Below are 27244 nucleotides of genomic sequence, written 5' to 3' on the forward strand. Positions count from 1 at the left end.
ACCATGGCGCTGCAGGGGACAGCACTGGAGACAGTGCAGGAATAGTGCTCGGTCTGTCCCCATCACACTGGGGCGAGGCACTGGGGACATGCAGCAGAGCAGCGGGGGGAGCAGAGTGATGAAACCCCCAGGGAATACCAAAAATAAACTCTGGAGACAGAGTGTGGCACCCCATCAGACTCAACTGGAAAACACTCATAAAGGCCCACAAACAGACCTTGAATTATTTATAGGCTTTCTTTTTGTTATTGTTATTTTCTTTTTATTTGTTGGTGTTGTTATTGTTTTGCTGGTTTTGACTTCCTTTGTTGTTTTATTTGGCTTTGCCTGTTTTTTTGCACTTATTAATGTATCTGCATGCCTCTAGGCAGGATAAATAATTCAGAGATTAAACGAACGGGACCAAAGGTTCCGGGGACTATGGGGAGAAGAGGAGGTGGGGGAAAGGAAGGGGTGGGGAGGAACCAACCCAGGGACAAGGGAACTGAAAATCAATATAAGGAAGGTCGTAGGATGCAATATTTCAGCGAGGAATTACTAAACCCGAATTAAGGCCGAACATGATGGTGGGACAAGAAGAAAGTAAAAGGAAATAGAGGCAAGCACCAGGAGGCAAAGGAAATTTATAGAGACTTGGAATACAGGCATGTATGTATGTATGTGTATGTATATATATGTGTATATATATATATATATATATATATATATATATATATATATATATATATATATATATATATAAATGAGAGGGGACTAGAACTATGTACTCATATCTATATGTTAAAATTTAAGGTTGCAGATGGACACTGGGCCTCGACTCAAGTACTCCCTTAATACAAGAACACTTTGTTCTAACAATCTGGCATTCTGTGATGCTCACCTTCCCAACATGATCACTGAAGACAAAATAGGTGCATAAGCATATGTGGTGAAGAAAGCTGAAGATGGTGCCCGGCTATCTAAAGATATAGCATTTGGGGTTTTAAAGGCTTAAAGATAAATAAGCGGCCCTCTAGCTCAGAAGCAACAAAGCCCACATAGAAGAAGCTCACCAGCCTGTGTGGTCATGAGGTGTTAATGGGATCAGGTATCATGCATCTAAGACCCAGAACAAAATCATAGCCAAGGTGAATAGGGAGGTTGGGGGTAGGGAGAGTGGAGACCCAATGCCCATCTGTAGACAATTGGACATCCCCTCACAGAGGGCTCACAGGGAAGAGATGAACTAGTCAGGGTGCAGTATAGCACTGATTAAACACACAACTTTCCTCTAGTTCTTTGGTGCTTTCTTGCCCCCACTATCATGACCTCAATTCTACCTTACATATAGGACCAGACCAGAGCATGCACACTACTACAGATAAGAGCCTGCAACACAGGGAATCCAAGATGGATAAACCCCTCAGGGCCAACAATGGGAGTAGAGACACCAGGAGGATTAGGGGAGGGTAGTAGGGGGAAAGGGAGAATCAATCACAAGGATCAACTTAGAACCCCCTCCCAGGAGGAGAAAAGTGGGTGATGGGTGACAGAGGACGATGTAAGATATGGAAATAATAATCTTTAACACTTATGAAGAGTTCATGAGGGAGGGTGGGCAGGGGAGGGAGGGGGAAGAAATGGGGAGCTGATATCAGGGGCTCAAGTGGGAAGAGAATGCTTTGAAAATGTTGACGCCGGCATATGTGCAAATGTGCTTGACACATTGGAGGAATGTATGGATTGTGATAAGAGATGTAAAAGCCCCCAGTAAAAGTATTTTTTTAAACAGTATGGCTATTCTAAAGAGCCAACAACATGATCCATGGCTTAGCAGTCTGAGGGAAGGCATAAACAAGAGCATACTGACATCATGTCCAGAGACCCAACAACTTCTCTATAATCACACTCCTTGCACAAAACATGTAGATGTTGAGAGCTAACATCGATGACCACAAGCTTCGCTGCCATTTTTATGTCTTCTCGGTTATCAAAGGCCACGGCCGCACATCATTCAACCACGATACCAGCTATCCCTGTGGCTGCTGGAGGGTCCACAGCTTCTCCCGTTTCCTCTTCTTTTGTTTCAACCCCTTCATGTACATCCTCGTCCTCCTTCTCCATTCCGATCATTTCTCCAGTCTCTCCTGGAAAAGTCACCAAAGGAGATTATCAAGAGACCCTCATTCAACATTAGCGATAAAGAACCCGCGATTTGTTTCCCATGGGAGACGTTCTTGCTCTAAACTTACTGTTTAGACCTGGTTCTCTCAGCGCCTCTGGACGGCCACTGTCAAGTACTTCACCTCTCTGGGTCGTGACCCCAGAAATGACAGCAGAGCACACCACAAATCAAAAACGCCATTGATCTCCTAAGCAAACAAAAGGTGGTCCATGGAGTGCCTAAGGACCTGTCTCATTTAGCCTTGACAGTGCTTAAAGAAAACACGAGTTAAACATTTAAAAAGGGGGTTCTCAACCTTCCTCATGCCAGGACCCTTTCATATAGTTCCTCATGTTGTGGTGACCCCCCAACCATAAATTTATTTTCGTTGCTACTTCATCACTGTCATTTTCTACTGCTATGAATTGGGTTACCCCTGTGAAAGGGTTGTTGGACCCCCAAAGGGGTCATGACCCACAGGTTGAGAACTGCTGATTTAATGATTGCCAGCAATTGCAAAGTCTGGACATCGCATGCATAGATCTGCTTTCTCGAGAAGCTGGGTTTGGCAACACTGAGCAATCATCTGGCAGCAAGCAACAGCTGCCTCTACTCCCCAGACTGTGCTCTTCTGTCCCCATGGCCGCCAGGGTCCTCTGAGGCGCTACGTGTACCCCTCACTCCACTCCCTACAGAATGCCCTTGGGTTGAAACGTGACACACCCAGCTTCTAGCCCAAGAATGGTTGGTCAGGTCCACTCAGAGGCACCTACCAGGACATCCTTGGACCACAAGGCCACAGCCTGGAACATCCCATGAGCAGTTCTGCTCTGTACCCATGGAGTTGCCATGATTTGGAAGCAGGCTGGACAGCAGCCTGTGAGGCCCTAAAGACTTGAGTTTGCCACGCTTGGTCTAAACTACATACACTTTTAGTTGCTTCCCACTTGTTCCCAAAGCACTTTTTACACACCTTTATTTAATAAACTATTTCAATTGACTGATGTAATTTTACATCAGTCCGCCTTCACTTGCTAGCCCACAAGCCCCTTGGGGGCAGAAGTTATCGCTTATTTATTTTGTATCCTCAGCACCTAGCACTTCAAAGACGCTGAGCTGGTGAATCCAAGTATTGGAAAACAGATGAGAACCTTAATCATATTGTGCTAGGAGCTAAAGTTTACCAGAATGCAAATCATACCCCAAGAGAAAATATTCTTTTCTTCATCATAACTCAAAGAAAGCAGTTATCAATTCTATTTGATTGATACCACGAGAATGCATTTAAATATTATAAGTACCACATGCCAAGACACCATATGTATTTTCTTCTACTCTCATAAAGATAAAAAGACAAGAAGGGAGTGGGAAGCCTGTTGAATGCCATTAAGACTCAGGCTGAGAAGTTTCATGACCTATGTGTCAGTGTTTGCTGATTTCTTCTGCGGCTTAATGTTTTGAACAGATTGTTAAGAATAACAAGGAAGTGTGCAAGGTCTGGGAAAATAGGTTGTTTAATTTTCTCAAGGATGTCTGGCTTGGCAGAAGATAGAGTTGCTAATGTGTATCAAATGTGCTTGCTTAACAATGAGGTAATCATAATCCCGGGTTGTTTCTGCATGGATAAAAGGAGAATGTGGAATAAACTCGGGGCTTCAGTATTCACCATTGCCCTCCCAATACTTTCTGTCTCTCTTTTTTCCTTAATCCTCACTCCCCTATTCAGGACTGTTCGACTCGCCGGCAGGCTCCTACAGAAGCCGACTAGTAGCCCTTCACTCGGGATAAAATGAGCACAGATGGAAATGAAACCCTACGATCCATTATGTGGTGTATTCTTTTATTGAAGTCAACTCCTCTGCTAACAACCATCTCTAAGCCTTGACCTTGGTGTGCTCATGGCACACAGGTGGCCTCGTGAAGAAGGACATGGGGAAGTTTCAGAGGTCCTGACAGGCAACCTGCAGCATCTGGCTCCATGTCAGCCCTGCTGACGGAGGACACTGCAGGACGGGCCACTGCAATTGTTGTGCAGTCGGCATGCTACACCTTTTCCTTGACCACCCTCCTGACCCAATGTATAATTGCTCCCGTTTTAAGATTCCTCTGCTTTCTTAACAATTGAGATGTGTCTGCTATGTCTGTGAAGCTGTTAAAAAAATAAACAAATGAATTGACAGTCCATTTGATTGCATTTCACAGACAAGCTCTAGGTTCAAATTCTGGATACACTCTATGCTTTAGAAAAGTATTGCTGGAAAGCTGAACTGAGCGTTCACAGAATTCCTGTCTCCCAGCAAGGGAAGTCTTCCTGGCTTGGGTTAGATGGACTTCAACCACTTGGCCTCCAGTCAGTTAATTCCCGCACCCTCCATCCCACCCTCCAGAGTCCATCAAACACCCTGAACCTTTAAAAATGTTTGTTTACCTTCAGTGTGCCGTGAACGGTTGGTGTGAATTTCCCGGGCCAGTTCCACACTTGCCGCAGCCTCTACCATCCCCGCTGGATGCTCCAAGCTTCCAACTGTCCCTGCTATCTGGATGGGTCCCATGCTTGCAGGAACTCCCAGAGCTTTGTGCAGAGAATCGGTGTCTACAGCTGCTTCCACAATCTGACTTCTGTCCGACAGTTCTGATGTTCCAGTCTCTCTGGGAACTGTGTCTAGAAGTGGGAGCTTCCCCTCTTTTCCCTCTGTGGCTTGAAGCTGCTGCTCTTCAGCTGTTTCCCCAGGTTGACTGCCCTCCAGTATGTCTGGAGAGTCATTCTCTTTGGGAACGATTTCTGGAATCTGGAGCTGGTCATCCTTCTCCACTGTTTCTGGAGCTTGTAGCTCTCCTGCTGTTTCCCGAGGCTCCATGGCCGTGGCTAGTCCTAGCGGTTCCGTCTCTCCTGCAGTGTGTGGGCTCTCAGTGCCGTCGACTGTTCCAAGCGAGGTCTGATTTCCAGCCATCCTCACACACGGATGCTCAGCTACTGTTCCTAATTGCTCGGTCTCAGCATTTCCTTCCAAAGGCTGCGTTGTCGCTGTTTCCCTATCTTTCTTCGTTTCTTCGGCTCCTGCTGTTTCATTTTTGCCAGCTGGCTGAGGTGGCCCAGATTCCTGGGCTCCCTCTAGAAGCTGAGTCTTCTCAGTGGATCCCAGTTGATGAGCTAACCCCGTGGCTGTGGATCTTGGTTGATCAGTTACATCCTCTCTTGTGGAGACCAGGGGCTGTTCATGGAGGGATTTAACACCATTAGCTGTAGACACCGTCGAGATCTTGGGTTTTTCCGATGGAGAAAGGTTTTCTCTTGGAACGCTGCCATCAACAGTGGGCTCTTTCCCTGTTTTACATGACTGAGGTTGGGCGAAGCAGGACTCACTCTGCGCTCTCCTTGGCAAACACTTATTTGAAGCGACTTTTGATCATTCATTTAAAAATAGGAAGCAAAGAGAAAACATTCATTAGTACTTAGGTTCCAACTTGAGAAAGTAAATTGAAATTTAAAAAAGTAGATTCAACAGTTCAAGACAGTCCCCAGTACAATGTGTACAGACAGGTCAGACCAGGGCCCCAAAGCTCTCCAAGTCAAAGAGTTTCACTGTCTGCGCCTCTAGCACGTTCTCTTCAACCCTGAGGCCCTCCAACACCAGTGTTTTCTGGTTGGCGCTTTGGGTACTGCCTCATGGGCCTCGCCTCTATTCTAATTGCGCACGTTCCACTTTGGGTCCTCACCGTCTCCTGTCTGTCTCACGCTCCCTCCTCTTTGGACTGAACAGCAGGTGGCATGGTGTTTGTTCCTTGGGCGGTGAGAGGGCTGCTTTTCCTTCGGAGGCTGAATGATAACGAGCGGAAGGGAAACACCTGCGATGGCAGCGAGGCCCTGGCAGGTGAAGGCTAAGAGTTCTGGAGAGGAGAGTGTGAAGGACGCTCAGTCCGAGTTCCACAGCCAACTCAAGGGCGCGTTGGGAAGCATGTGCTTTCACTTAGGCAAGTCCTCGACCTGAGGGACCTTCAGGACTTGACTTACCTCCAAATCATCTCACCTGTGAGACGTACGTGAGGCTCTCCTTCCCACCTGGCTCAGAGGCTCTCCTTCCCACCTGGCTCAGAGGAGCACGAAGCCTCATCTCAACCTTAAACAGTGGGTGGCAAGGTGTTTGGGACGGTTTAAGAAAAGCAGTGTGGAAGACAGCAACACATCACCACCACCATCGCCACCCCAGGGCGAGGAACAAAGGAAACCGTGGAGGAAGGGAGACAGCGGTCGGTGTAAGACATGAAAAGAATAATAATTTATAATTTATCAGGGGTCACGAAGTGGGGGAGGAAGGAGGGAGGAAAAAAGAGGAGCTGAGATACCAAGGGCTCAAGTAGAAAGAAAATGGTTAGAAAATGATGATGGCAACATATGTACAAGTGTGCTTGATATAATGGGTGGATGGACTGTTCTAACTGTTGTGAGAGCCCCCAATAAAATGATCTTTAAAACAAAGAAATTTGGTAATAATAAGCTAACATTCTTGGACCCAGTGATGTTCCGCCTGGAAATTTATCCCGAAACCATAATCCTTGGGGAAATGTTCAAACGTAAATGACTGCATGGCACTGCTTTGTTAGCAGGAAAACTGGCAAACAACTAAAACAGCTAAGTGGCTTAGGAAGGAGGTCAATGTTCCACGAGCGGGGCTAGCATCATGCCGTAAAAAGATGATGCGGAGACCATCTGCTGTCTAATGGGGAAATAATTATGCTCTGGCCCGCTTTCCAAATCAGCACTCACATCTGGGTCCATCAGATGAAATAAAGCACACAAAGTCTTTATTTGCCCAAGATCTCCTGGGCAATTAGGTGCTCAGTAAATTAGCTATCGATTTATTAAATGTTGATTTGTGTTGTATTGACTATCCAGAGTCATTTGACCCTGTGCTTCCTAACAAACCACAAGTAACATTTATTTATTTATTTATTTACATTTTATTAGGGGCTCATACAACTCTTATCACAATCCATACATATACATATACATACATCAATTGTATAAAGCACATCCGTACATTCTTTGCCCTAATCATTTTCTTTCTTTTTTTTTTAAATCTTTTTATTGGGGCTCATAAGGCTCTTATCACAATCTGTGCATACATCAAATGAGCAAAGCACCCTTATACATTCGTTGCACTCGTCACTCTCATAATTCACCTTCCACTTGGGTTCCTGGAATCAGCTCGGTTTCCCTTTTTTTTTCCCCCATCCCCCTCCCTCCCCGATCCCACCCCTGGTCCCTTGATAGTTTATAAATAATTATTATATCTTATCTTACACTCCCCGGCGTCTCCCCTCACCCGCCTCCCCCTTGACAATCTCCCAGAGAGGAAGTTACACATAGATCTCCGAGATCGGTTCTCCCTTTCTACATGCCCTTCCCTCCTGGTGTCGCCTCTCCCACCGCTGGTGTTGAAGGGTTCGTCTGTCCTAGATTCCCTGTGCCTCCAGATCCCCACTGCACCACTGTACATCCTCTGGTACAACCAGGTCCGCAAGGCAAGGTAGGATTGGGGTCATGATGATTGGGAGGGGAGGAAGCGTTCAGGAACTAGAGGAAGGTTTTGAGTTTCATTGTTGTTACACTGAACCCTGTGTGGCCAATCTCCTCCTCACTACCCCTCTGGAAGGGGTGTTCAGCTCTCTACAGGTGGGCATTGGGTCCCCATCATGCACTCCCCCTCTTTCACGGTGATGTGATTCTCACCACCACCCCACCTTTGATGTTGGAGACCTGGTCTCCTCTGTCCTTCATGGTCACCTATGTTGATGTGCTGCTTCCGTGTGGGCTCGGTTGCTTCTGGGCTAGATGGCCGCTTGTTTGCTTTCCACAAGTAACATTTTAAAGAGTGGGAATTCCAGGAACCGAACTATGCTCTTGCAGAACGGGTACATAGACCAAGAAGCAATCATTGAACAGAACACAGGAACGTTGCACGGTTTAAAATCAGGAAAGGTGTGTCTCAGGGTTGTAGTCATTCACCATTGTTCATACAACCTGTGTACTGAGCAAATCATCAGAGGAGCCGAACTACACGAAGAAAAATGTGGCATCAGGACTGGAGGAAGACTTTGTAACAACCTGCGAAATGCAGATAACACAAGCTTGCTTGCTGACAGTCAAGAGGGCTTGAAGCACCTGCTGATGAGAGTACCAGACTGTGCCCTTCAGTACAGACTGCAACTCGTTAGTAGCGAGTGGCTTTGCATACAGTTCCCAGTGGTGATGTGGAAAGGGAGGGAGAAAAGGGGAGCAAGAGAGAAAAAGAATAAATCACAAACAAAGGCAGGAAAGACTGAACGAAAATAAACCAAGCATGGAAGAGGGGCTCCGGTGATCTTTCCCCTCTATTCCTCCCTCTCCCCACAGCCCGACCCCTTTTTCTTGCCACCCTTTATGGCTATTTAGGCCTTATAGTTTAAAGACTTACCTGCTGACCTAATGTAAGTCAAGACACGTGGGCCAGGTCTCCTCCCCACTTAATGCTTTTAGCTGTTTGGGGGAGTATGTTTATCTGTCTCTTTAAATGAATAGCTACTTCATGATTTTCCACTAAAAGGACAAACCAATCTGTCTTGGAAGGAGCACAGCCAGAGGGCTCCTTAAAGGCAAGGATGGCAAGACTTTATCGTACATACTTGGGACATATCGTGAGGCGAGACCACTCCCTGGTCAAGGACATTGTTTGGTGAAGTGGAGGGGTGGTGTCAAAGCGGACCCTCAACGAGATGGATTGACACAGTGGCTGCATCAATGCGCTCAGCCATGGGAGCAATTGAGAGGATGGCGTAGGGTCACTATGGGTCAGAGCCAACTCAATGGCACTAACAACAACCACACATGGAAGATAAGGAGCCTGATGGCATAGTAGTTGCTAACCTCAAGGTCCGCAGTTCAAAACCACCAGCTCCAGTATTGGGGAAAGGCTTTCTACTCTGGTAAACGGTTACAATCTCAGAAACCCACAGGGCAGTTCTACTCTGTCCTGTAGCGCCACTGTGAGTCAGCATCGAGTCTAAGGCAGGGCGTTTGGTTGTGAGCAGAGAGCGCGGAGGGAAGGACAGATCATGAAGGGCCTTTGGGTGGCGCTAACGAGCTCAGATTTTACCCAGAAAGTACGAAGAATGGCTAAGAACTGGCTGCAGCGGAGGGAGAACAGATTTAGATTTTTAAAACCTCCCGCTAAAGAAGTCAATCTTAAAAGGCTACATACTGTACGATTCTACCTATAAAACAATCTAAAAAGGGCAAGACTTTGGTGACAAAGATCAGGGGTGGCCAGGGGCTGAGAGGAAGAAGAAATGGATAATCTGCGAAACACGGGACATTTCAGGGACGTGGGACCATGCACTCCGCGGGACACTGTAGTGGGCAGTACACGGCAGGTCTGAGGGGGCCTCCAAAGGCTCACAGGCTAGCGGAACGAAAAGATAATGCGATTTCCCCACCCACTTTCTGCAGTCTCCTGTATTTGTCCGAAGCCACCCAAGTCCATGGTGCCTCCACATATGACAGAGGACTGCTCCCTATGGTGTTCTTGGCGGAAATCTTTGTGGAAGCAAATCACCAGGCCTTTCTTCCGCAGTGGTTTCAAACTGCCAACCTTTACGTTCACAGTCAAGTACACACTGCTAGTCACCAGGTCCTTCCTTCCTTCCTTCCTACCTTCCTTCCTTCCTTCCTTCCTTTCTTAATAAATCATTTTATTGGGGATTCTTATAACAAACCATACATCCACAGTATCAATCACATTTGTACATATGTTGCCATCATCCTTTTCAAAACATTTTTTCTACTTGAGCCCTTGGTATCAGACTCCTCTTCCCACCACCCCTCTCTCCCCCACCCTCGTGAACCCTTGATAAATTATAAATTATTGTTATTTTCAAATCTTCCACTGTCTGCTATCTCCCTTCACCCATGGTTTCCATTGTTTGTCCCCCTGGTGGGGAGGGGAGGATTATACATCGATCATTGCAATCGGTTCACCCTTTCTCCCACTTCCCTACTCCTTCCCCCTACCCTCGTGGTATCGCTACTCCCATTACTGTTCCTGCGAGGTTTTTCTGCCCTGAATTCCATGTGTCGAGAGCTCTTATCTGTACCGGTGTACAGGTAGAACTGGGGTCATGGTAGTGGGGAGGGGACATTAAAGAACTAGAGGAACGTGCCACCGCGTCCTTTCAAAGCCCACAGAACAGTCCCGTACAAAGACTGCATTTACTAGAAACTGTGTGCGGAGGGGCGAGGGGAAGTGGCTCTCACATTTTCTATGTAATTTTTCTGTAAAGCAAACACTGCTTTAAAAATTAAAATATTCAAGGCAACAAAAAATTAAAATACTATATTAAATTTTTTTAAATGTTTAAGACTTTTGAAGAATAAGTTAGGGGCTGGCAGCACGAATTAGTTATTCCACAGGAAAAAGCTGAGGCTGCCTGTCCTTAATAGATTTATCCTATGAAGTTGCTTCACCCAATGCTGTAGACTTGCTGTAAGACGCTCTGACGGCATAGTGGGTCCTGCTTTGGTTACAGTGTGGGCTGTTAATGGCAAGGCCAGTATTGGGGAACCCCCCTCCCCAGCTACTTCATTGGGGAAAGATAAGGCTGTCTGCTCTTGGAAAGGTTTACCGTCTCAGAAGCCCAAGGGGCAGTTTTACTCTGTCCTATAAGGTCGCTGTGCCTCAGAATCGATGTGGTGGCAGTGTGTGTGTGTGTGTGTGTGTGTGTGTGTGTGTGATGCTGTCACAGGGCCATTATGAGTTGGAATCAACTCGACGACAATGCAGTTTGGGATGTTGTTCTTACAGGCTCATTAAGATTTGGAGCCGGCTCAATGGCCAATGTCATCGTGTTTAGTACTGATTAGAGAGGACCCAGAGATAAGAGGCATGCATGGATGGACAGAATGCTTGATTCAGGGGTGGGGTACAGAAGAGGGAAGGGTCTATGGATTCTGGATTGGATGAACCAAACTGAGGCGGAATGTGACACTAAGAGTTTGGTCTATGGTTCAATACATGCTGAAGATGTGTGCAGACAGTGCGACCAAGTGGTAGAGTCTGGACATGCTCAATCTTGGCCGGAAATACCAGTCACGGGCCAGTGCGGCGCTGTCTGTCATATTAGCACCTTTGTTCCGTGACCTGAGGAGGGAGCAGCCATGGCAAAGCCTCAGTTGGGAGGGGTGAGGAAGAGGGTGCTGTGGGGACTCTGCCTCAGAGACTGAGTGGAACTACATCCTGCATGAAGGAGACTCGTGCCAGAGGCTACCGCAAGAGTTCAGGAGCAAGTTGTGGGCATTAATTCTGCGTATGTGTTGGTGGGGGGGGGGCTATGGGACAGAATTGGGAAGAGGGCTATCCTCCTCCCTCCCCTCCTACTTCATCCGCAATTGAAACTTTCAAATTAGCTGCCAGTCACACAATCTAAGAAGGGCAACTAATCAAGTTGATGAGGAAATTCACGATGACAAGACGATTCACTGAGCGAGATCGCCAAGGTTACGCTGGAGACCACTGGGATAGGGAGTGAACTTGGAAACGTGTTCATAGACTCATCACAAAGGTCGGCCAAAAAACACGTACTATAGCGAGTAGGACGGCCAGTGAAGTGAGCTGAGCAATGTCATGCAGCCGTGCCAGATGTGGGTGCATCGCATCCGAAGGGCAAGATTCTTCACGCACAAAAAGGAGCAAGGGGGAAATGCGATGACACGTCCAGAAGCTGGCCCTGCGATGTGTATTTTGAAACATATTTCATACTTTCAACCTAAGGAGCCGTGGTGGCATAGTGGGTTAGGCACTGGGCTGAAAACTGGAAGGTCAGCAGCTCAAACCCACCGGGCACTCCATGGGAGAAAGAAGAGGCTTCTGCTCCCACAAAGATTTACAGCCTCAGAAACCCACAGGGGCGGTTCAGTCGTGTCCTGTAAGGTCACTATGAGTCGGAATTGAATCGATGGTCATGAGTAAGTGGGTGATGCCTTAAAACAGACTCAACACCTTGATCCCCTATGTCAAGGGCTGAGCACCCGTCCCCACGAAACAAAAGGCTCTGGGGACATTTCTTTGTCCACACAATGGTGTCGCAAACGAGCAAGTGGTCTATTAGGCATTGTCATAGCTAGAGCATTTATGTCCACAATTTTGGTGTTAATTTTCCTTCTCATGTGATCTGCTGAATCTTAGGGGTACACCTGAGGTTCACAAATGTCCTCAACATAATCATCTTTTTAAAAATGCAACCTGCAAACAGTCACTCAAACTAGGGAAAGGATCCCCAAGAAATAGCACTGCCTCTCATCTTAATCTTTCTGGAGTGGTTCAAACGAGATAAAGCATCTTTATCATGATTATCTGCACCCCCCTCCCACCAAACACATATACTCAACATTGAGAAGATCCTATTGATTAACCGCATGCCCTGTCATTGTATTTTGAAAACAACATATTTTTGTATTTTTGCAGGTTCTTTTCTGTAGGTGGAGGCAGAGGGCATTCTGCACAACTGGAAGGCCAGAGATCAATGACCTTGGGAGTGAGTTTGACTCCTGGCTAACCTTATTAAGTCTCTCTATGAAAGTACATTGGACTGCCAGAAGGACAAACATGTATCTTGGAAGAAGCACGGCCAGAGTGTTCCTTACAGGCAGCGATGGCAAGACTTGACTTACACACATTGGACAGGTTGTCAGGAGAGACCAGTCCCTGAAGAAGGACACCATGCTTGGTAACGTAGCGGGACAGCAGAAAAGAGGAAGGCTTTCGATGAGATGGATCGACACCATGGCTGCCGCCATTTTGCTCAAGCATAGGAGCAGTTGTGAGCATGGGTTGTGCTGTGGGGCACAGGGTCACTGTGCGTTGGAACTGACTTGGACCTGACAACAACAACAACATGCCTCCATCCCATGTACATTGGGAGGACAAGCAGCACTTAGCAAGGAGCAATAACCATAACTATGGAATAATACCTAGGAAGCACTACCATAGCAACTGGCTCCCACTCAAAATAGACAAAACCAAACCCCGTCCACCAAGCAGATTTCCCTCAGTCACACTACAGGACGAGGTGAACTGCCCTGTGGTTTTCTGAGGCCCGAAACCTTTACTGAAGCAGAAAGCTTAATCTTTCCATGGAGAAGTGGCTGATGGGTTTGAACTGATGACCTTGGGGTTAGCAGTCCAACAAATAACCTTCCACTAGTGCCAATGAAGCGATCTTAGCTGACCCTACTATTCCACTTCACTTAGGGACTTTAGCAAGAACAGACTGTGACAGACAAACAGAAAAGTAAGGTGATCTCATTCTTTCTTTGACAACAGAAACAAAGATCAGAGGAGATCAATTAAAAGGTTGGAGAAGAAGATGGTTGTGTCCTTCCATCTCTTAGAGAACACAACAATCGAATCTAGGATCAACATTACAACATCCAGAATTTCTACTCCCATAAAAAGTTACAGTCTCAGAAACCCATAAGGGCAGGTCTATCGTGTCTTATCGGGTTACTATGAGTCATCATCGACTCAATGGCAGTGAGTTTGGGTTGGTTTGGGTTTGAATGTATTTACTTCAGAGCTGTTCAAGGCAGAAGTCTGAAATTGTTTTACTTCTCCCTTTCCTTCAGCCTGAGCAGGGCACTCCAGTCTCTTCTGATGCCACAGGGAAGTCTGATTTCACCATCCAACTACCTGTGCAGTCCAGACAGGTTCCTAATATCTCCGAACTGCAATCTCCTTATCTGTAAACTGGGGGCAATATGTCGGCCTTGCAGAATTGATGGCAGAGGTGACAGAATGTGTGAGTCGCCTGGTCTGGTTTCTGCCATGAGAAGCTACTCAGCCAGCCAGTGGGGACTGTAGGGGGATGCTCAGCTGAAGGGGCCACTGGGAGCTGAACTCCAGCCTGGGCTCACCTGCAACATGGTGTTGCCCCAGTGAGAGAGAACATCCTCCTCTGATTTCACAAAGGCCTCTGTGGGCTAGCAGTGGCGTGGCCCTGTCCACAAATTAGAGCTACCTTGGCAACACAAGGGGAGCCCTGGTGGCGTAGTGGTTATGCACTGGGCTGAGATCTTCAAGGTCTGCAGTTTGAAACCACCACCTGCTCCTGGAGGGGGGGGGGGAGAGAAAGACAGAACTTTCTACTCCCATAAAGAGTTACAGTCTCAGAAACTCACAAGGACAGTTCTACCTTGTCCTACAGGATCGCAGTGAGTTGGCTAGCATCAACATGATGGCAATGAGTTTTCTTTTAGTACTGGGCAACACAACGAATGAACTGTGATATTAAAGGGCCTGAAAAGCAGTTCCCTGAGCACTTTAAATCGCCAATGTTGGCCTGCACTGTTAGGTTGCTGCCATGATCTTTACCGAACTCTGGACCAATCTCGGATTCATCGGCTCAGCTTCTGCTGACCTGTGGTCTTCCTGCTTCATGTTCCTGCTTCCTGTTTGCCAGCTCCTGTAAGTCAGGAGAAGCTGCCAGGCTACATCTGACCCACTGCCTTAACCGGCTGGACTTACCCACTTCTACAGCTATGCGAGTCATTTCTTGATATAAATCTATGTCTGTCTACATCCACATCCAAGAGTCACTAGTATTGCTTCTCTAGAGAATTCAGGCCGACACAGGGATCTACTAACCCAAACTCTGGCATCAAAAACCTTACAGAGCACCACTGTACTATCACCCCCATGTACTCTCACACATATGGGGCACCACCAGTCAGAATTGACTTGGTAGCAACTGGTATCTGATTAAACATATCTTGGTATTTCTGTGCTTCCTCGTCCCCAAGGACCTTCACATATTCTGTCCCCAGGGTTTTGTGACTCCCCAACATACACCTCCTGGAGGTCGAGGCTGGTACTCCACACTCTGTCCTAGAACTCAGCTTGGAACAGCAGCGAGAGCTTTTGTCTTTGGGAAGCATGCTGTGCCTCCTCTGTCCTATTGCATAAAAAACACTGCGGGCAAATGAATGATGCCCACGTGCGAGGTTGTTTAGGGATGTGTCTGCTTTCTGAATTCTTTATTTTCTCAATCACACGCAGCTCCAGGCCTAATCCCTGGGAGCTCATTCTCTCTCCGGGCCTCGGCTCTACATTGAAAGCTGAGCTAACAGAACCCGTGTGGAAAGTGCCATTGTGATAGACACATACAGAAACAGAACACCTGGCAACATCCGAGAGAGGATTAGAACTAAAGCTAACATACCTGAAATTCACATTAGGGGAGAAGCTTTTCAAACAGGCTCATTACCCTGATCAGAAATGAAAAGTTTCTACCCAGCAAGCAAGATTGCAAACAAACAAACTTGAGGTCAGTATTTCCTATCCTATGAGAATGTCACGTCACCCATCCCGAAGACCTCTCTGGGGTTTCTATAGAATCAATGAGGAAGGGGGGGTCCTGGTCTTTTTCTCTTGAGGCCGCCGTTGCTAGGCTTTTGGAGCTTTTGAGAAAGGAGCCCTTGTGGGCAGTGGGTACGGCCTTGAGCTACTCTCTGCAAGGTGGTGGTTCAAACCCACCCGTCAGCTGCTCCGTGGAAGCACGAGGTGGCTGTCTGCTCCTGTAAAGGTTTACAGTTTTGGAAACCCACAGGGGGCAGTTCTACACTGTCCTCTAGGGTCTCTGTGAGTCAGAATAGACTCCAGGGCATGGGTGGAGGCGGTCATTTTTGAGTTTGAGGAGCAGGGTGGCAGCACCAACCAGCTCGCCTTCCTTCTCGTTGTCTTACTTGGCTTTTGCCTCGGTTTCATCCTGTGATTCACAGAGGTGCGGCGAGTACACAGATGTAGCGGTAAATCAAGAGCCTGAGCTGGTCTCAATGAGTTCAACATGAGAGAGGATGACTTCTCTCAAGTTTCCTCCATGGACAATGGGCTGTTTGCTAAGCCTCCACCTTGCCAAGGTCAGGAAACTGCTGTATTCTGGTTTCCCGTTCGAAATCCAAGAGAAATCTGGCTTCTGCTTTGCATGGTGAGGGCATAGAGATCACCAAGAAGAACTGTGAGCAGGTGTCAACACCGGCGTAGGTGGCTGTCCTCCCAGTCTGGCCACGGTACCTGTGCTTGACTTGGTCAGGGTGCCGAGTGTAAAGACCTGTGCCAAGAACAGGTGTCTGCTTGTAAAGGGTGCATCAATAGTAGAAGTCTCACCTTCTCCGAGAAAGATCTGGGTTCAATTCTAGCCAATGCGTCTCATAAGCAGCCACCACAGCTTCTACTCAATGCTGCCCTGGTTACAGGGGAGATTCCAGACTAAGACATGGATATGAAGAAAAGCCTGGTGGTCTACTTCTGAAAATCAGCCTAGGAGAATGCTACGGACCACTGGATTAGGCCGGCTTTTTTGGAGAAGCCAATGAGTGACTTATATGTGGGTGTACACAGAAAGAGTTAAGTCAAGAATGGCTCTCATAGATGTAAAAGTGGGTAAGTCCAATCCGGTTAGGTCAGTAGGTCAGATGTAAGCCAGAGGCTTCTCCTGACTTACAGGAGCTGGCCAACAGGAAGAGGAAGACTACAGGCTGGTGGACGCCGAAGCAAATGAATTCCAAGATTGGTCCGCAGTACAGTAATGGCTCCTGGGATGGATCAGCAGGTGATGTGACAGGGGGTTGACGAACCAGGATCCAGGTCCAACAGCAGAAGTCAGCTAGCTTCTGCACGGTGTCAATCACGGGGAGAGTAGATCACACCCCAATGAAACCTCCCTCAATTGCATTAAGACGGTGGCCAGATGAAGTAGGCGTTGTTGTCCAGTGCCATCCAGTTGGTGAGACCCATAGGGACCTCCGTACAGCAAAACGAAACACTTCCTCTCCTGCACCATCCTCACAAGCGCTCCTGTGCCTGAGCCCACTGTTGCAGCCACCATGCCAATTCATCTCCTTGAGGGTCTCGGTGGTACACCACCCTATTCCTACAACTGCTTGGCTGCTTCCCAGAAGATCCCATCATGGAGCTGACCACACTATGCGAAGTCACATCATCGGAAAATCCTGGCCCAGCCAAGTTGACATAAAACCTAACTGTGAGACACAACATCCCTGGAAACACAGTGCGGGAATTGCCCCCGATCTGATCCCACCACACCAAGGCAAAACACTAAGGGCTTGCAACAGAACAGCAAGGGGAGCAGAGCAAGGAATTCCCCAGGAAATAACAAAAATAGACTTTGGGGCCAGGGTGAGGCACCCCATCAGACTCAACCGGCAAACACTCCTAAAGGTCAAAAAACAGACCTTGAACTATTTACAGGCTTTTCTCCTTTTTGTCATTGTTTTTTTGTTATTGTTTTGCTTTCTTTTGTTGCTTTGTTTTTCTCTGTCTTGGTTTTTATACATATTATTATCTCTGCAGGTCTATCTAGATAAGATAGGCAGGATACACAACCTGGAGGAGAAAACAATGGGACTAACGGTTCTGGAGGAGACATGGAAGAGGAGGAGGTGGGGGAAAGGAAGTGGGTGTTAACAAACCCAGGGACAAGGGAACAACAAGTGATCCAAAATCAATGGCTAGGAGGGTTTAGAAAGCCTGGTAGGACTTGACTAAGGGCAATGTAACCCAGAGGAATTACTGAAACCCAAATGAAGGCTGAGCATGATAGTGGGATAAGAAGAAAGTATGACAACGGTAAAAGATTTGGCAACGGTAAAAGATTTCTGAACGCACAACAATCCCCAATGCATTCAATATCAAAGGCCTCTGAAGTGCTGCGAAAGGGGTCTCAAGCAGGGAGAATGTTAAAAGTGCTGTGAGCGGCCGGAAGAGACAGTGGAACATTAGAGTGAGAAGGGAAGTCACCCAGTCACCAGCTGTCCAGACTAGTCATTGTGGAGCCCCTGCATGACCCGAGCTCCAGCCCCTCTGAACATGCCCCTGGGTGACAGACTGCCCTTCCTTTCCTCTGCCCTTCTCCAATGGTCCCTCCTTGTTTCTCAGCCTGGCTCGGCCAGCCACGCTCTTCATCAAGCATACACCCCATCATGTCCACTGTTCCAGCTGTCTGGGTCTCTGTGTGTTTCCATCTCTGTCCTGAGGGGCAGAGCTCCGAGACCCTGGAATACATAACCATGGATGGACTTCAAAGGCTGAAGGAGCAACAGGGAACAGACCCGGGATGGGTCAACACACTGCAGAGGTGACAACGGTCCCTTCAAGACACGGGCATCCCCTCACAGCGCCAGGGCCCAGTATTTCACTTGCCTATACACCAAGACTCAAAGCCTGGCCAAGCTTGACGCTGCCTTTCTTTCTCTTATTTTTCCTGGATCAATTTTGGAGAAACATTTAGTTGTTAAAAACTGTTTGTGTGTGTGTGTGCATTTCAATCTCTGTCCCTAAGAGCAAAACTCTGGCATCCTTGACTATATGCAAACCAAACCAAACTCACTGCCATTGAGTTGTTGCGGACTCACAGTGACCCCCTGGGGCCGGGTTTCTAAGGCTGTCATTGTTTACAGAAGCAGAAAGCCTGTGTCTTTCTCTCCAGAAGCAGCTGCTGGCTTCAAATGGCTGACCTTGCAGATGGCAGCCCAATGAGTAACCACTATGGCGCGGGGTGAGGGGGGGGGCGGGGCGTGGGGGGGCTTCTCTTCAATAGATATGCAGTGCTATTTTTGGTAGCCAGCCCCATCACACTACCACCACCAAAGTATTAGGCTTTTAAAAATCTCGCTGCTGTAAAACATTAACACATAAGTAAACCAGACACAGGAGCAGGGGTGTGTGGGGGGTAGCCTTCCACAATCCTGACCTCACAGTTCACAAGGACGCTTTGTTGGACTGTTTACCTTGGCCTTGGTGAAGAGGAGACCCCCCTTCGCCACTGAACATTCTCTCCCAGCCTTGTCAAGGCCATCGTTCTCTTCCCTTTGCTGTTGATGGTTAGGCTTAGATCCTCAATCCATCTGGCTCCCCATATAACCGAGTCCCCAACTCTGTCATTCTAACCACTCAAACCCCCCCCTCCCCAACAAGTATTTGTCACATTTTCCCTCCTACAACCCTGAGGGAATCAGAGGTTGGACAAAGAACTTGGGCTCTGGAGACAGACCTGGCCTGTGCTTCGGTTTACTCATTCTGAGACTTTGGGAAAATTATTAACCTCACTACGATGAGTCCCGGTGCTGTAGTGGGTTATGGGTTGGGCTGCTAACCAATTGCAAGATCAGCAGTTCAAAACCACCACCGGGTCCATGGGAGAAAAGTGAGGCTTTCTACTCCCAGAGTCTCAATAACCCACAGGGGACAATTCTACCGCCACCTATAGGGTCACTACGAGTTGAAATTGGCTTGATAACAGTGAGCGTGGTTTGGGTACATTCTCTCTTTTTTGGTGTTGGTGGGGAGGGTGTTGGAGTCCCCTTTAATTCGCTGGGTAATCACTACCAGATCCTTCTGCAAAGACTTACTGAGCGATCTGAGTGCCGGTCTCCAGAGGGTATACAAAGACATGCCAAGTTCAGTCCAGAGACGGCTAACATTCCACAAAATGGGATGTCTGTGTACAGACAAAACCAATTCAAAACATTAACTAACGTTAATGACAGTTTATTTTTAAATTACAAGAGAAAAACATGTTTTGGCTTTTTGTTTTGTTTTGCTTTCTGCTACAGCTGAAATGCCACCGTGTGAAAATAGGATGAGAAGACTGGAGGGACCACCCAGCACAAAGGACAGCTGACAACTGCGTGACACCCAAGCCTCATCCTATTGCCTCGGGAGCTAGGAAGAATTCAGGCAAGAGCAAACAAGCGGTTACAGCTGTCAGTGGAAATGTACACATTAACCTAGCAATGGCTTTGTCAATAATTACCCTCGAGTTACTTTGTCCACACTGCTGCGGCAACCGAGAAACCCCAGAAAGAAGTTGGCCAGCAACAGCCGGGAAGCAGTAATCACTCATGCCAACAAAGGGCTGGCAGCACCCGGCTGAGGCCTTGGGCGTCAAGGTCGAGAGGCCTTCGGGACCCACAAGCCTGTGAAGCCATCTGAACTTCGGGTTCAGATTCCATCATCTCCTGAGAAGCTTAGAAATTACCCTATTGTTTACAGCTTATTTCCACAAACACAGAAATCCCAAACTCAAGTCCATCAAACATCCCAGAGCATTTAGTGAAGATCTGTGTGCAGCCGGAACGAGGCACAGGTTTAAACGTGGACTCCCTCCTACTCCTGGTTTCTCCCTCTGCCTCCTCCCTCCTCCTCTGCCCTCTGCCCCCTAGTCTTCTTTAGAGGGGATGGGCCAGAACTGATGTATCCACGTGCTCAATGACATAGATCATTTCTCTTCAACCTATTGGTTACTCAACAAGAGACTGCTGTCTGAGTCACCTCTTCGCTCCCTCCCTGCCAGCAATGTGATTCCGACAAGATGGCGAATCTTCACTCGAGTAGAAAGCCTTGTCTTTCTCCAGAGGAGCCAGCCCTGGTGACGTCAAAGCAGCCTGATTCATCACCACCATGTCACCAAGCTTCCTTGACTGAAATCTTAGTCGAGGGAGGAAAACACGTCCCTTCATGAAAACATGGAACCTGGAAAACATGGTGCTGAGTGAACTCAGTCAGGGACAAACACTGTACGATCCCACTTACATGGGCTATCGAGAACAGGCGATTGCTGCCAGGGGTAAGTGGGGGGTGGGGCGCCACTGCTGTTAAGGATGATGGGGAATGGATTGGAAATGGGTAGCGGTGACGGTTGCCCAGTGTGGTGAATGCACTGGACTATACACTTAAAAATGAGTGTAAAGGCAAATGTTTTGCCAGATATACTAAAACCCGCTGCCACGGAGTTGATTCAGGATCCCAGTGACACTGTATAGGGCTTCTGAGGCTGTGAATCTTTACAGGAGCAGGCAGCCTCGGTTTTCTTCCATGGAGCCACAGGTGGGTTTGAAATGCTGACCTTACGGTTTGCGGTCCTTACCTGATGTGAGCACCACCAAGCTATCTAGAACGTGTGTGTATGTGTATATAAAATCTACATGTGGTTAGCACCACAACGAATTTTTTTAGAGTACCATTATATTATAGTACTACAAGATTTCAGAGCTCAAAGAGATTTGAGAGGCGATCTTGAATAAGAGTTTACAACAGAGCAAAAGAAGTTCTGTAAGGCAGACTGCTGAGACAAATCCTGTCCACAGGCTAGGTCAGATATGTTTGCATTGAGCTCATAGGCTTCCAGGGTCTGTGCTGCCCATTTGAAAGAATCCGTTATGATACAGGGCACCCTGATGGCATAGTGGATTACAAACTGGGCTGCTAACCATAAAGTGGGCAGTTTAAACCCACCAGTTTCCCTGAGAGAGAAAGATGAGGTTTTCTGCGATTGTAAAGATTTATAGGGGAGACCGATCACAATGATCTACCTATACCCCCTCCCAGGGAGATGAACAACAGAAAAGTGGGTAAAAGGAGACATTGGTCAATGTTAAGACATGAAAAAAAATTATAAATTATCAAGTGTTCATGAGGGAGGAGGGAGGGGGGAGGGAGGGGGGAAATGAGGAGCTGATACCAAGGGCTCGAGGAGAAAGCAAATGTTTTGAGAATGATGAGGGCAACAAATGTACAAATGTGCTTGGCACAATGGATGGATGTATGGATTGTGATAAGAGTTGTACGAACCCCCAATAAAATGATGAAAAAAATATTTACAGCCTCAGAGACCCCAAGGGGCAGCTCTTCTCTGTCCTGTAGAGTTGCTATGAGTGGGAACCAACTCAGTGACAGTGAGTATGGCTTTTGGTTGTGGCCAACAAGTTAAATTTTGGGTGAAGAGTCATCGGAGAGCCTAATTATATCTGTATTATATGGTGGAATACTGAACGTTTCTCTACAGCTCTCTGCATCCTACTTAAACTATCCTCTGGGTTAAACATCCACTAAACATTTCTAGGTAAAATTTAAAGACAAACACAAATTTCACATTTTACAGACTTTTCACTAGATTGAAATTATATTCACAGGGGGTAGTCATACCGGGTAAAAATGGAGAGTGAAGTTAAATCTAGTCACCAGCAACTGGAGTACTCAGTGGTGCAGTGGTTATGAGTTGGGCTGCTAACTGCAAGATGAGCAGTTGGAATCTACCAACGGCTTTGCCCGGGAGAGAGAAGGGGCTTTCTACTCCCATCAACAGCAACAGACTTGGAAACTCACAGGAAACTGTCCCAGAGGGTGGCTGTGAGTGGGCATCTCCTCGGTGGCAGTGAATTTGGGCGTTTGGGGTTACTGTGACTCTAAAGAGCCCTGGTGGTGCAGTGAGTGACAAGGTGGGTTGCAGGTAAGGCCGCTAACCACAAAGGTGCCTTTGGACTCCATCAACCGCACGGCGGGAGAAAAACAAGGATGTATGGACGGTGATCAGAGTTGTACGAGCCCCAATAAAATGATTTTAAAAATTATACACTGAACAAACAAAAACAAAAAACGAGACCTTCTGACCCTGTAAAGAGTACCCTCCCTCTAGGGTCACAATGAGTTGGCATCGACTGGATGTCAGTGAGTGACTATGTGTCCGAATGACACACTAGCAGTGAGTTTGATTATGTGTCCAGCATTGTTAGGCAAATGCACGTAAAAGGCACTTCCCAAACCTAGGCAGGTTTTTAACCTGAAAGCACATAGACACCAGCTTGAGGTCCCATACGGGATGTAAAGAAGTTTGAAGCTGCAGAAGCAGGAATGAATTCTTTATCACGGAGTTGAAATGCTGATGGACATACAAGAGTCTCCGATGCCAAGAGAGCATTGTGTGAACAAGGCTCACAGGCAAAGCGCACCTGTTGATGGAGTCGGTATGTGCACGGAGCAAGTGATGTAGCATATTGATGAATTCTTTACAAACTAAGACTAGGGGTCAAGAATTTTAACGCTTCCCCCACCCCAACACCCCTAAGAACTTGGGACATCATGAAGACATAACAGGGACAGATGATCTACTCTGTAAACCTTCACCGCGTTTGCAAAGGAAAGTTTCTAAAAATCAAAAGCAAAGAGTGTAAATCCTATGGATAGGCATTAAGATGGATAACAAAATATTTTTAAAGGTTGTTCATGATGATTTTTGAGGGGATTAACCATCCTCTTCCACCTATTCGATGCTTTGGCTCACCCCAAGAGTCTCATTCCTGGAAATGGATGCATTGATCCGCTCTAATTCTCTAAGGATGGTTGATGGCATTCTCTTTAAAACCGATGCTATTCCTAGGACATATCCCACCACATATCAGGCAGGGCCTGAGAGGAACCAGGATTAAGCGGCGTATCACCCTGCAGCACCAGTTTTTCCTCAGAAATTTCACACTGAAACCAACAAGGGTACATTATGGACTGGGATCAAATTCTACCTGATTTTATAAAGGAAAGCATGAGGCAGCAAGGAGAAAGCTCTCTGCCCTGGCTTTATGGGCGCACCCTGGAGTGTACAGAGGTCTGCCCCTGCAGGAAAACGCGGGAAAACACTACCTGAGGAGTACTGAGTGTCCACCTTCCTTTACATCATTGCCAGTGAAGATGGTGGTGGTGTGCATACGCCATTTTTATTTTTTGCCTATTTTCAAACTTTGTGTTGCTCTCTGTTGTCCATTCAAGTGGGAAACAAGTGACTGCACACCATGAACACAATGGCAAGGCAACGTTGCTGACTAGAACCCAGTGGCTGGGCTTTGAAACCGCATTTCTCCTCCACCTTAAGGGAGAAGCGACATTTCTGGGATTGAATAACTGCCAGTACACTAACAGAGACCTGGGGAAAGTAATGAACCTGAGTGTATGATTCTCCCAAAATTTAGCCTTGGAGAAGATTGTAAGCTAGCTCGAAGGAATTTGCTTAGGCTTCAGAGGTTTGTCCCAAATATCAACTATTCAAAATGCAAGAAATCCGCTGTAAAGGCCAGCCATTCACTCGTCTGTTAACCTGCTTTTAATCTTCGAAGTATTTATCACTGTGAGAAGTCATACTAATCATTTGGGTGGTGGTGGTGGTTGCTTGATCCTGCACCCCCATTGGAGTCCTGTTGCCATAGTGGGTTACTGTTGATCTACTGACCACAAGGCCAGCAGTTCCAAACCACCAGCCATTCCCAGGGAGCAGGATGAGACTTTCTACCCTGGTCAGGAGATACAGTCTGGGGATCCCACAAGGGCAGTTCTACTCTGTCCTACATACAGGGTCACTATGAGTCAGGACCACCTCGAGGGCAGTGAGTTTGGTTTCTTCCTTCCCCAGGATCCCTGGTGGCACAGTAGTTAAGCACCAGGCAGCTAATTACAGGCTCAGTGCTTCCAACCCATCAGGCTGGAAGGAGGGGGGTGGCAGTCTGTTCCCATAGGAAAGACAGCCTTGGAGTTGGTCGACGCTGTCCTACAGGATCACTAGAAGTCTGAACCAACTCACCGCAATAGGTTTTTTTGGATTGGATTTTCTTCCAGCCCTCCCCCAAAGCTTAGTTAACATTCCAAATGTATTTGTTGAATTTCTTTATAAGATTTAGTGAGAACATTTTTCACACACTTAGTTGTCGAGAAGTATTCACGGGGGAACCTTATCTAGGGTCTCCAAAAGTGCCGGACGGTTCCGAGGTGAATGCCCTGCAGGCTTCACAGCGCTGCCATTCCCAAAGGCAGATGGGAGGGAGCGGGGAAGGTCTCATAGGAAAGAGGAGTATCGAGCCTCGACTGAAGACCAGGAGGAATGATTTTCGGTGAATTTGCACTTTTATGAGCTGAATTTTGTATTTTAAGAACCCAAGGGGGCCTGGTGGAATAGAGGGGTTACGTGTTGGGCTGCTCCGCGAGTGACAGGTGAGGCTTTCTACTTCCGTAAAGAGTTCTGCTCTCGGAAACATTGGGGCAGACGCACGGGGCCGGTTCTACCCTATTCTAGGGGGTCGCTCTGAGTCGGACAGGGAGCTTTGTTTCGTTTTTTAGTTCTAAACACCCTCTGCCATCCGTCTTTTGCTGCTCATAGCGACTCTACATGGGGTTTCGAGACCGTAGACAGTTCCTTCTTGCTTCCGCAGACCAGGTGAGTGGGTTCGGACCGCCCACCTTGCCTCTGGCAACCCAACGCCTAACCCACAGCGCCACCAGGACTCCTTAGACCGTACTTGAACGACAGGAAGTTACCCGCCTGCTTAGGAGCAGAATGCAGCTAACTGTAGGATTCAATGCCAATTCCCAGCCACCAGGCCAGCGTGCCCAGAAGCCCTGCCGGGTCGCGACCTCGCCCTAGGACAGCGTGGTCCCCGGAGCGGCCGTGCGCGCCCTCGGGTGCAGCGGCGGCGGCACCGGTTTAGGAAGAGTCGCCGGTTGCTGCGTTGGTTCGACTCCCCATGTAGGAGGGAGGACTCTGCCCCCGCCCGGCGGGACTCGCGCACTCGGCTCCCTTAGGATCCGGGGGGCTGGGGTGGGGCGGGGACCTGCTCACCGGAGCGGCTCCGGCTGCTGCTGCCGCGGGTCTTGGCCAAGGCGCTGCTGGAACAGCCCATCGCGGCGGCGCGGGCGCGGGCAGGAGGGCCGCGGGGCGGGAGGGCGCAGCCACCTGACCCAGCCTGGAGCGTGGTGCCTGCGAGGGCGCGCCGGCCGCGCGGCGAGTCCCGGAGTTCCTCCGGCTCTCCCAGTCCGGCTCCTGCGGGCGCTGGCGCTGGCGCTCCGCGGGGCGCAGGAGCGCGGGGTTCGCACCCGGAGAGCTCTCGGGGCTGCAAAGGACCCGGGAGCCTGGAGGAGAGCGAGGGAGAGCGAGGAAGAGCGCTGCAGGGCAGGGAGGCGGGGAGGACCGGGGCGCGTAGAACGGAGGGGCCAAGTGGGAAGGTGGAGGGTGTGGGAAGGGCACCTGAAGCCGAAGCAGGGGTGGCAGGGGCTAGAGCTGGGCGGGACCATCTGAGCATCACTAAATAGCTGGGCCCAGGGAGGAGGCGTTTGTGGCCAATGGCTATTGATTGGTGCCTGAATTTACAACGACAGTTTAATTCTCTTATGTAATTGTAGAACGGTTGTCACAAGGAAGTTTAACATGGATACTATGCTATTACCTAATGCACGATCCACATTAAGCTTTTATCAGTTGTCTCATTAATTAGTGTGGACATATACAGGCATATGATAGGACTTGTGGATGCGTGGAAATACACACACGAGGGGTGAAGTTAAGGTCCCTGTGTGGAGCAGGTGGATTGTGCTCTTTCCGCTTAACCTCCAGGTTGGATGTTGGGACCCCCACTCTCCCCCAGTGGTGCTGCAGAAGAGGCCTGACAATTAGCTCCCATTGCCAACGAAGGGACTTCTAGCAACCTGGAGCACAAGGTAGAACGGTAATTCCTATGGGAGTAAAAAGCCTCCCCTTTCTCCCTCCGATTAACTGATTGATTCAAACTGCTAACCTTGTGGTAAGCAGCCCAACCCATAACCCACTAGAACATCAAACCAAAAAATTAAAAAAGTCAAACTCACTGCTATCAAGAGATGCCTACTCACAACAACCCTATAGGACAAGGTAGAACTGCGCCCGCCCCGCCCCCTTTGAGTTTCCAAGACTTAGTGTTGACTGGAATACAAAGCCCCATCTTTCTCCCACAGGGTGGCTGGTGGTTTCGAACTACTGACCTTCTGGTTCATGCAGCCCAACTTAAAACTACGACATCATGAGGGCTCCTTTAAATGATAGCCCAGATAAATCTATGGAGCAGGTCTACTCTGTAACACTTGGGGTCACCAAAGTTGAAACTGGTTCCACGGCCATGGATTCGGTGGCTTGTTTTTGTTTGTTTGTTTTGTCTACATATATGATCCAGTCCTATTGCTGTGGAATCCAGGATCACACCGTATATTCAGTTGTCGTGTTTTAATTTCCCTTAGGTCTGATCAGTTCCTCAGTCTACCTGGCATCATTGAAAGAACAGGCCTGTTGTAGGGAACTAACAACAAGACCCCAACTCACTGCCATGGATTTGAGGAGTCGATTCAGACAGACTCGTGGGGACCCTATAGCACAAGGTAGAGCTGCCCCTATGGGTTCCGGAGACTAACTTTATGGGAGTAGAAAGCCTCA

The 27244-nt window shown here is 48.0% G+C and overlaps 1 protein-coding gene across 1 annotated transcript in view; it reads right to left on the reverse strand.

Moving 5' to 3' along the window:
* Positions 1-1793: 1793 nt before the first annotated feature.
* The window catches only part of ERICH5 (glutamate rich 5), a 39706-nt gene continuing 14255 nt past the window's right edge, over positions 1794-27244 (reverse strand). The window contains exons 3-6 of the mRNA XM_075550823.1: positions 25744-25914; positions 4881-5543; positions 4572-4775; positions 1794-2126 (exon numbers count right to left, since the gene is read on the reverse strand). Of these exons, the coding sequence (XP_075406938.1) occupies positions 1990-2126; positions 4572-4775; positions 4881-5543; positions 25744-25914 (1175 nt within the window). The 3' untranslated portion in view covers positions 1794-1989. The remainder of the gene's footprint in view (positions 2127-4571; positions 4776-4880; positions 5544-25743; positions 25915-27244) is intronic.

The sequence above is a fragment of the Tenrec ecaudatus genome, chromosome 5, assembly GCF_050624435.1.
Source record: "Tenrec ecaudatus isolate mTenEca1 chromosome 5, mTenEca1.hap1, whole genome shotgun sequence".
NCBI lineage: Eukaryota > Metazoa > Chordata > Mammalia > Afrosoricida > Tenrecidae > Tenrec > Tenrec ecaudatus.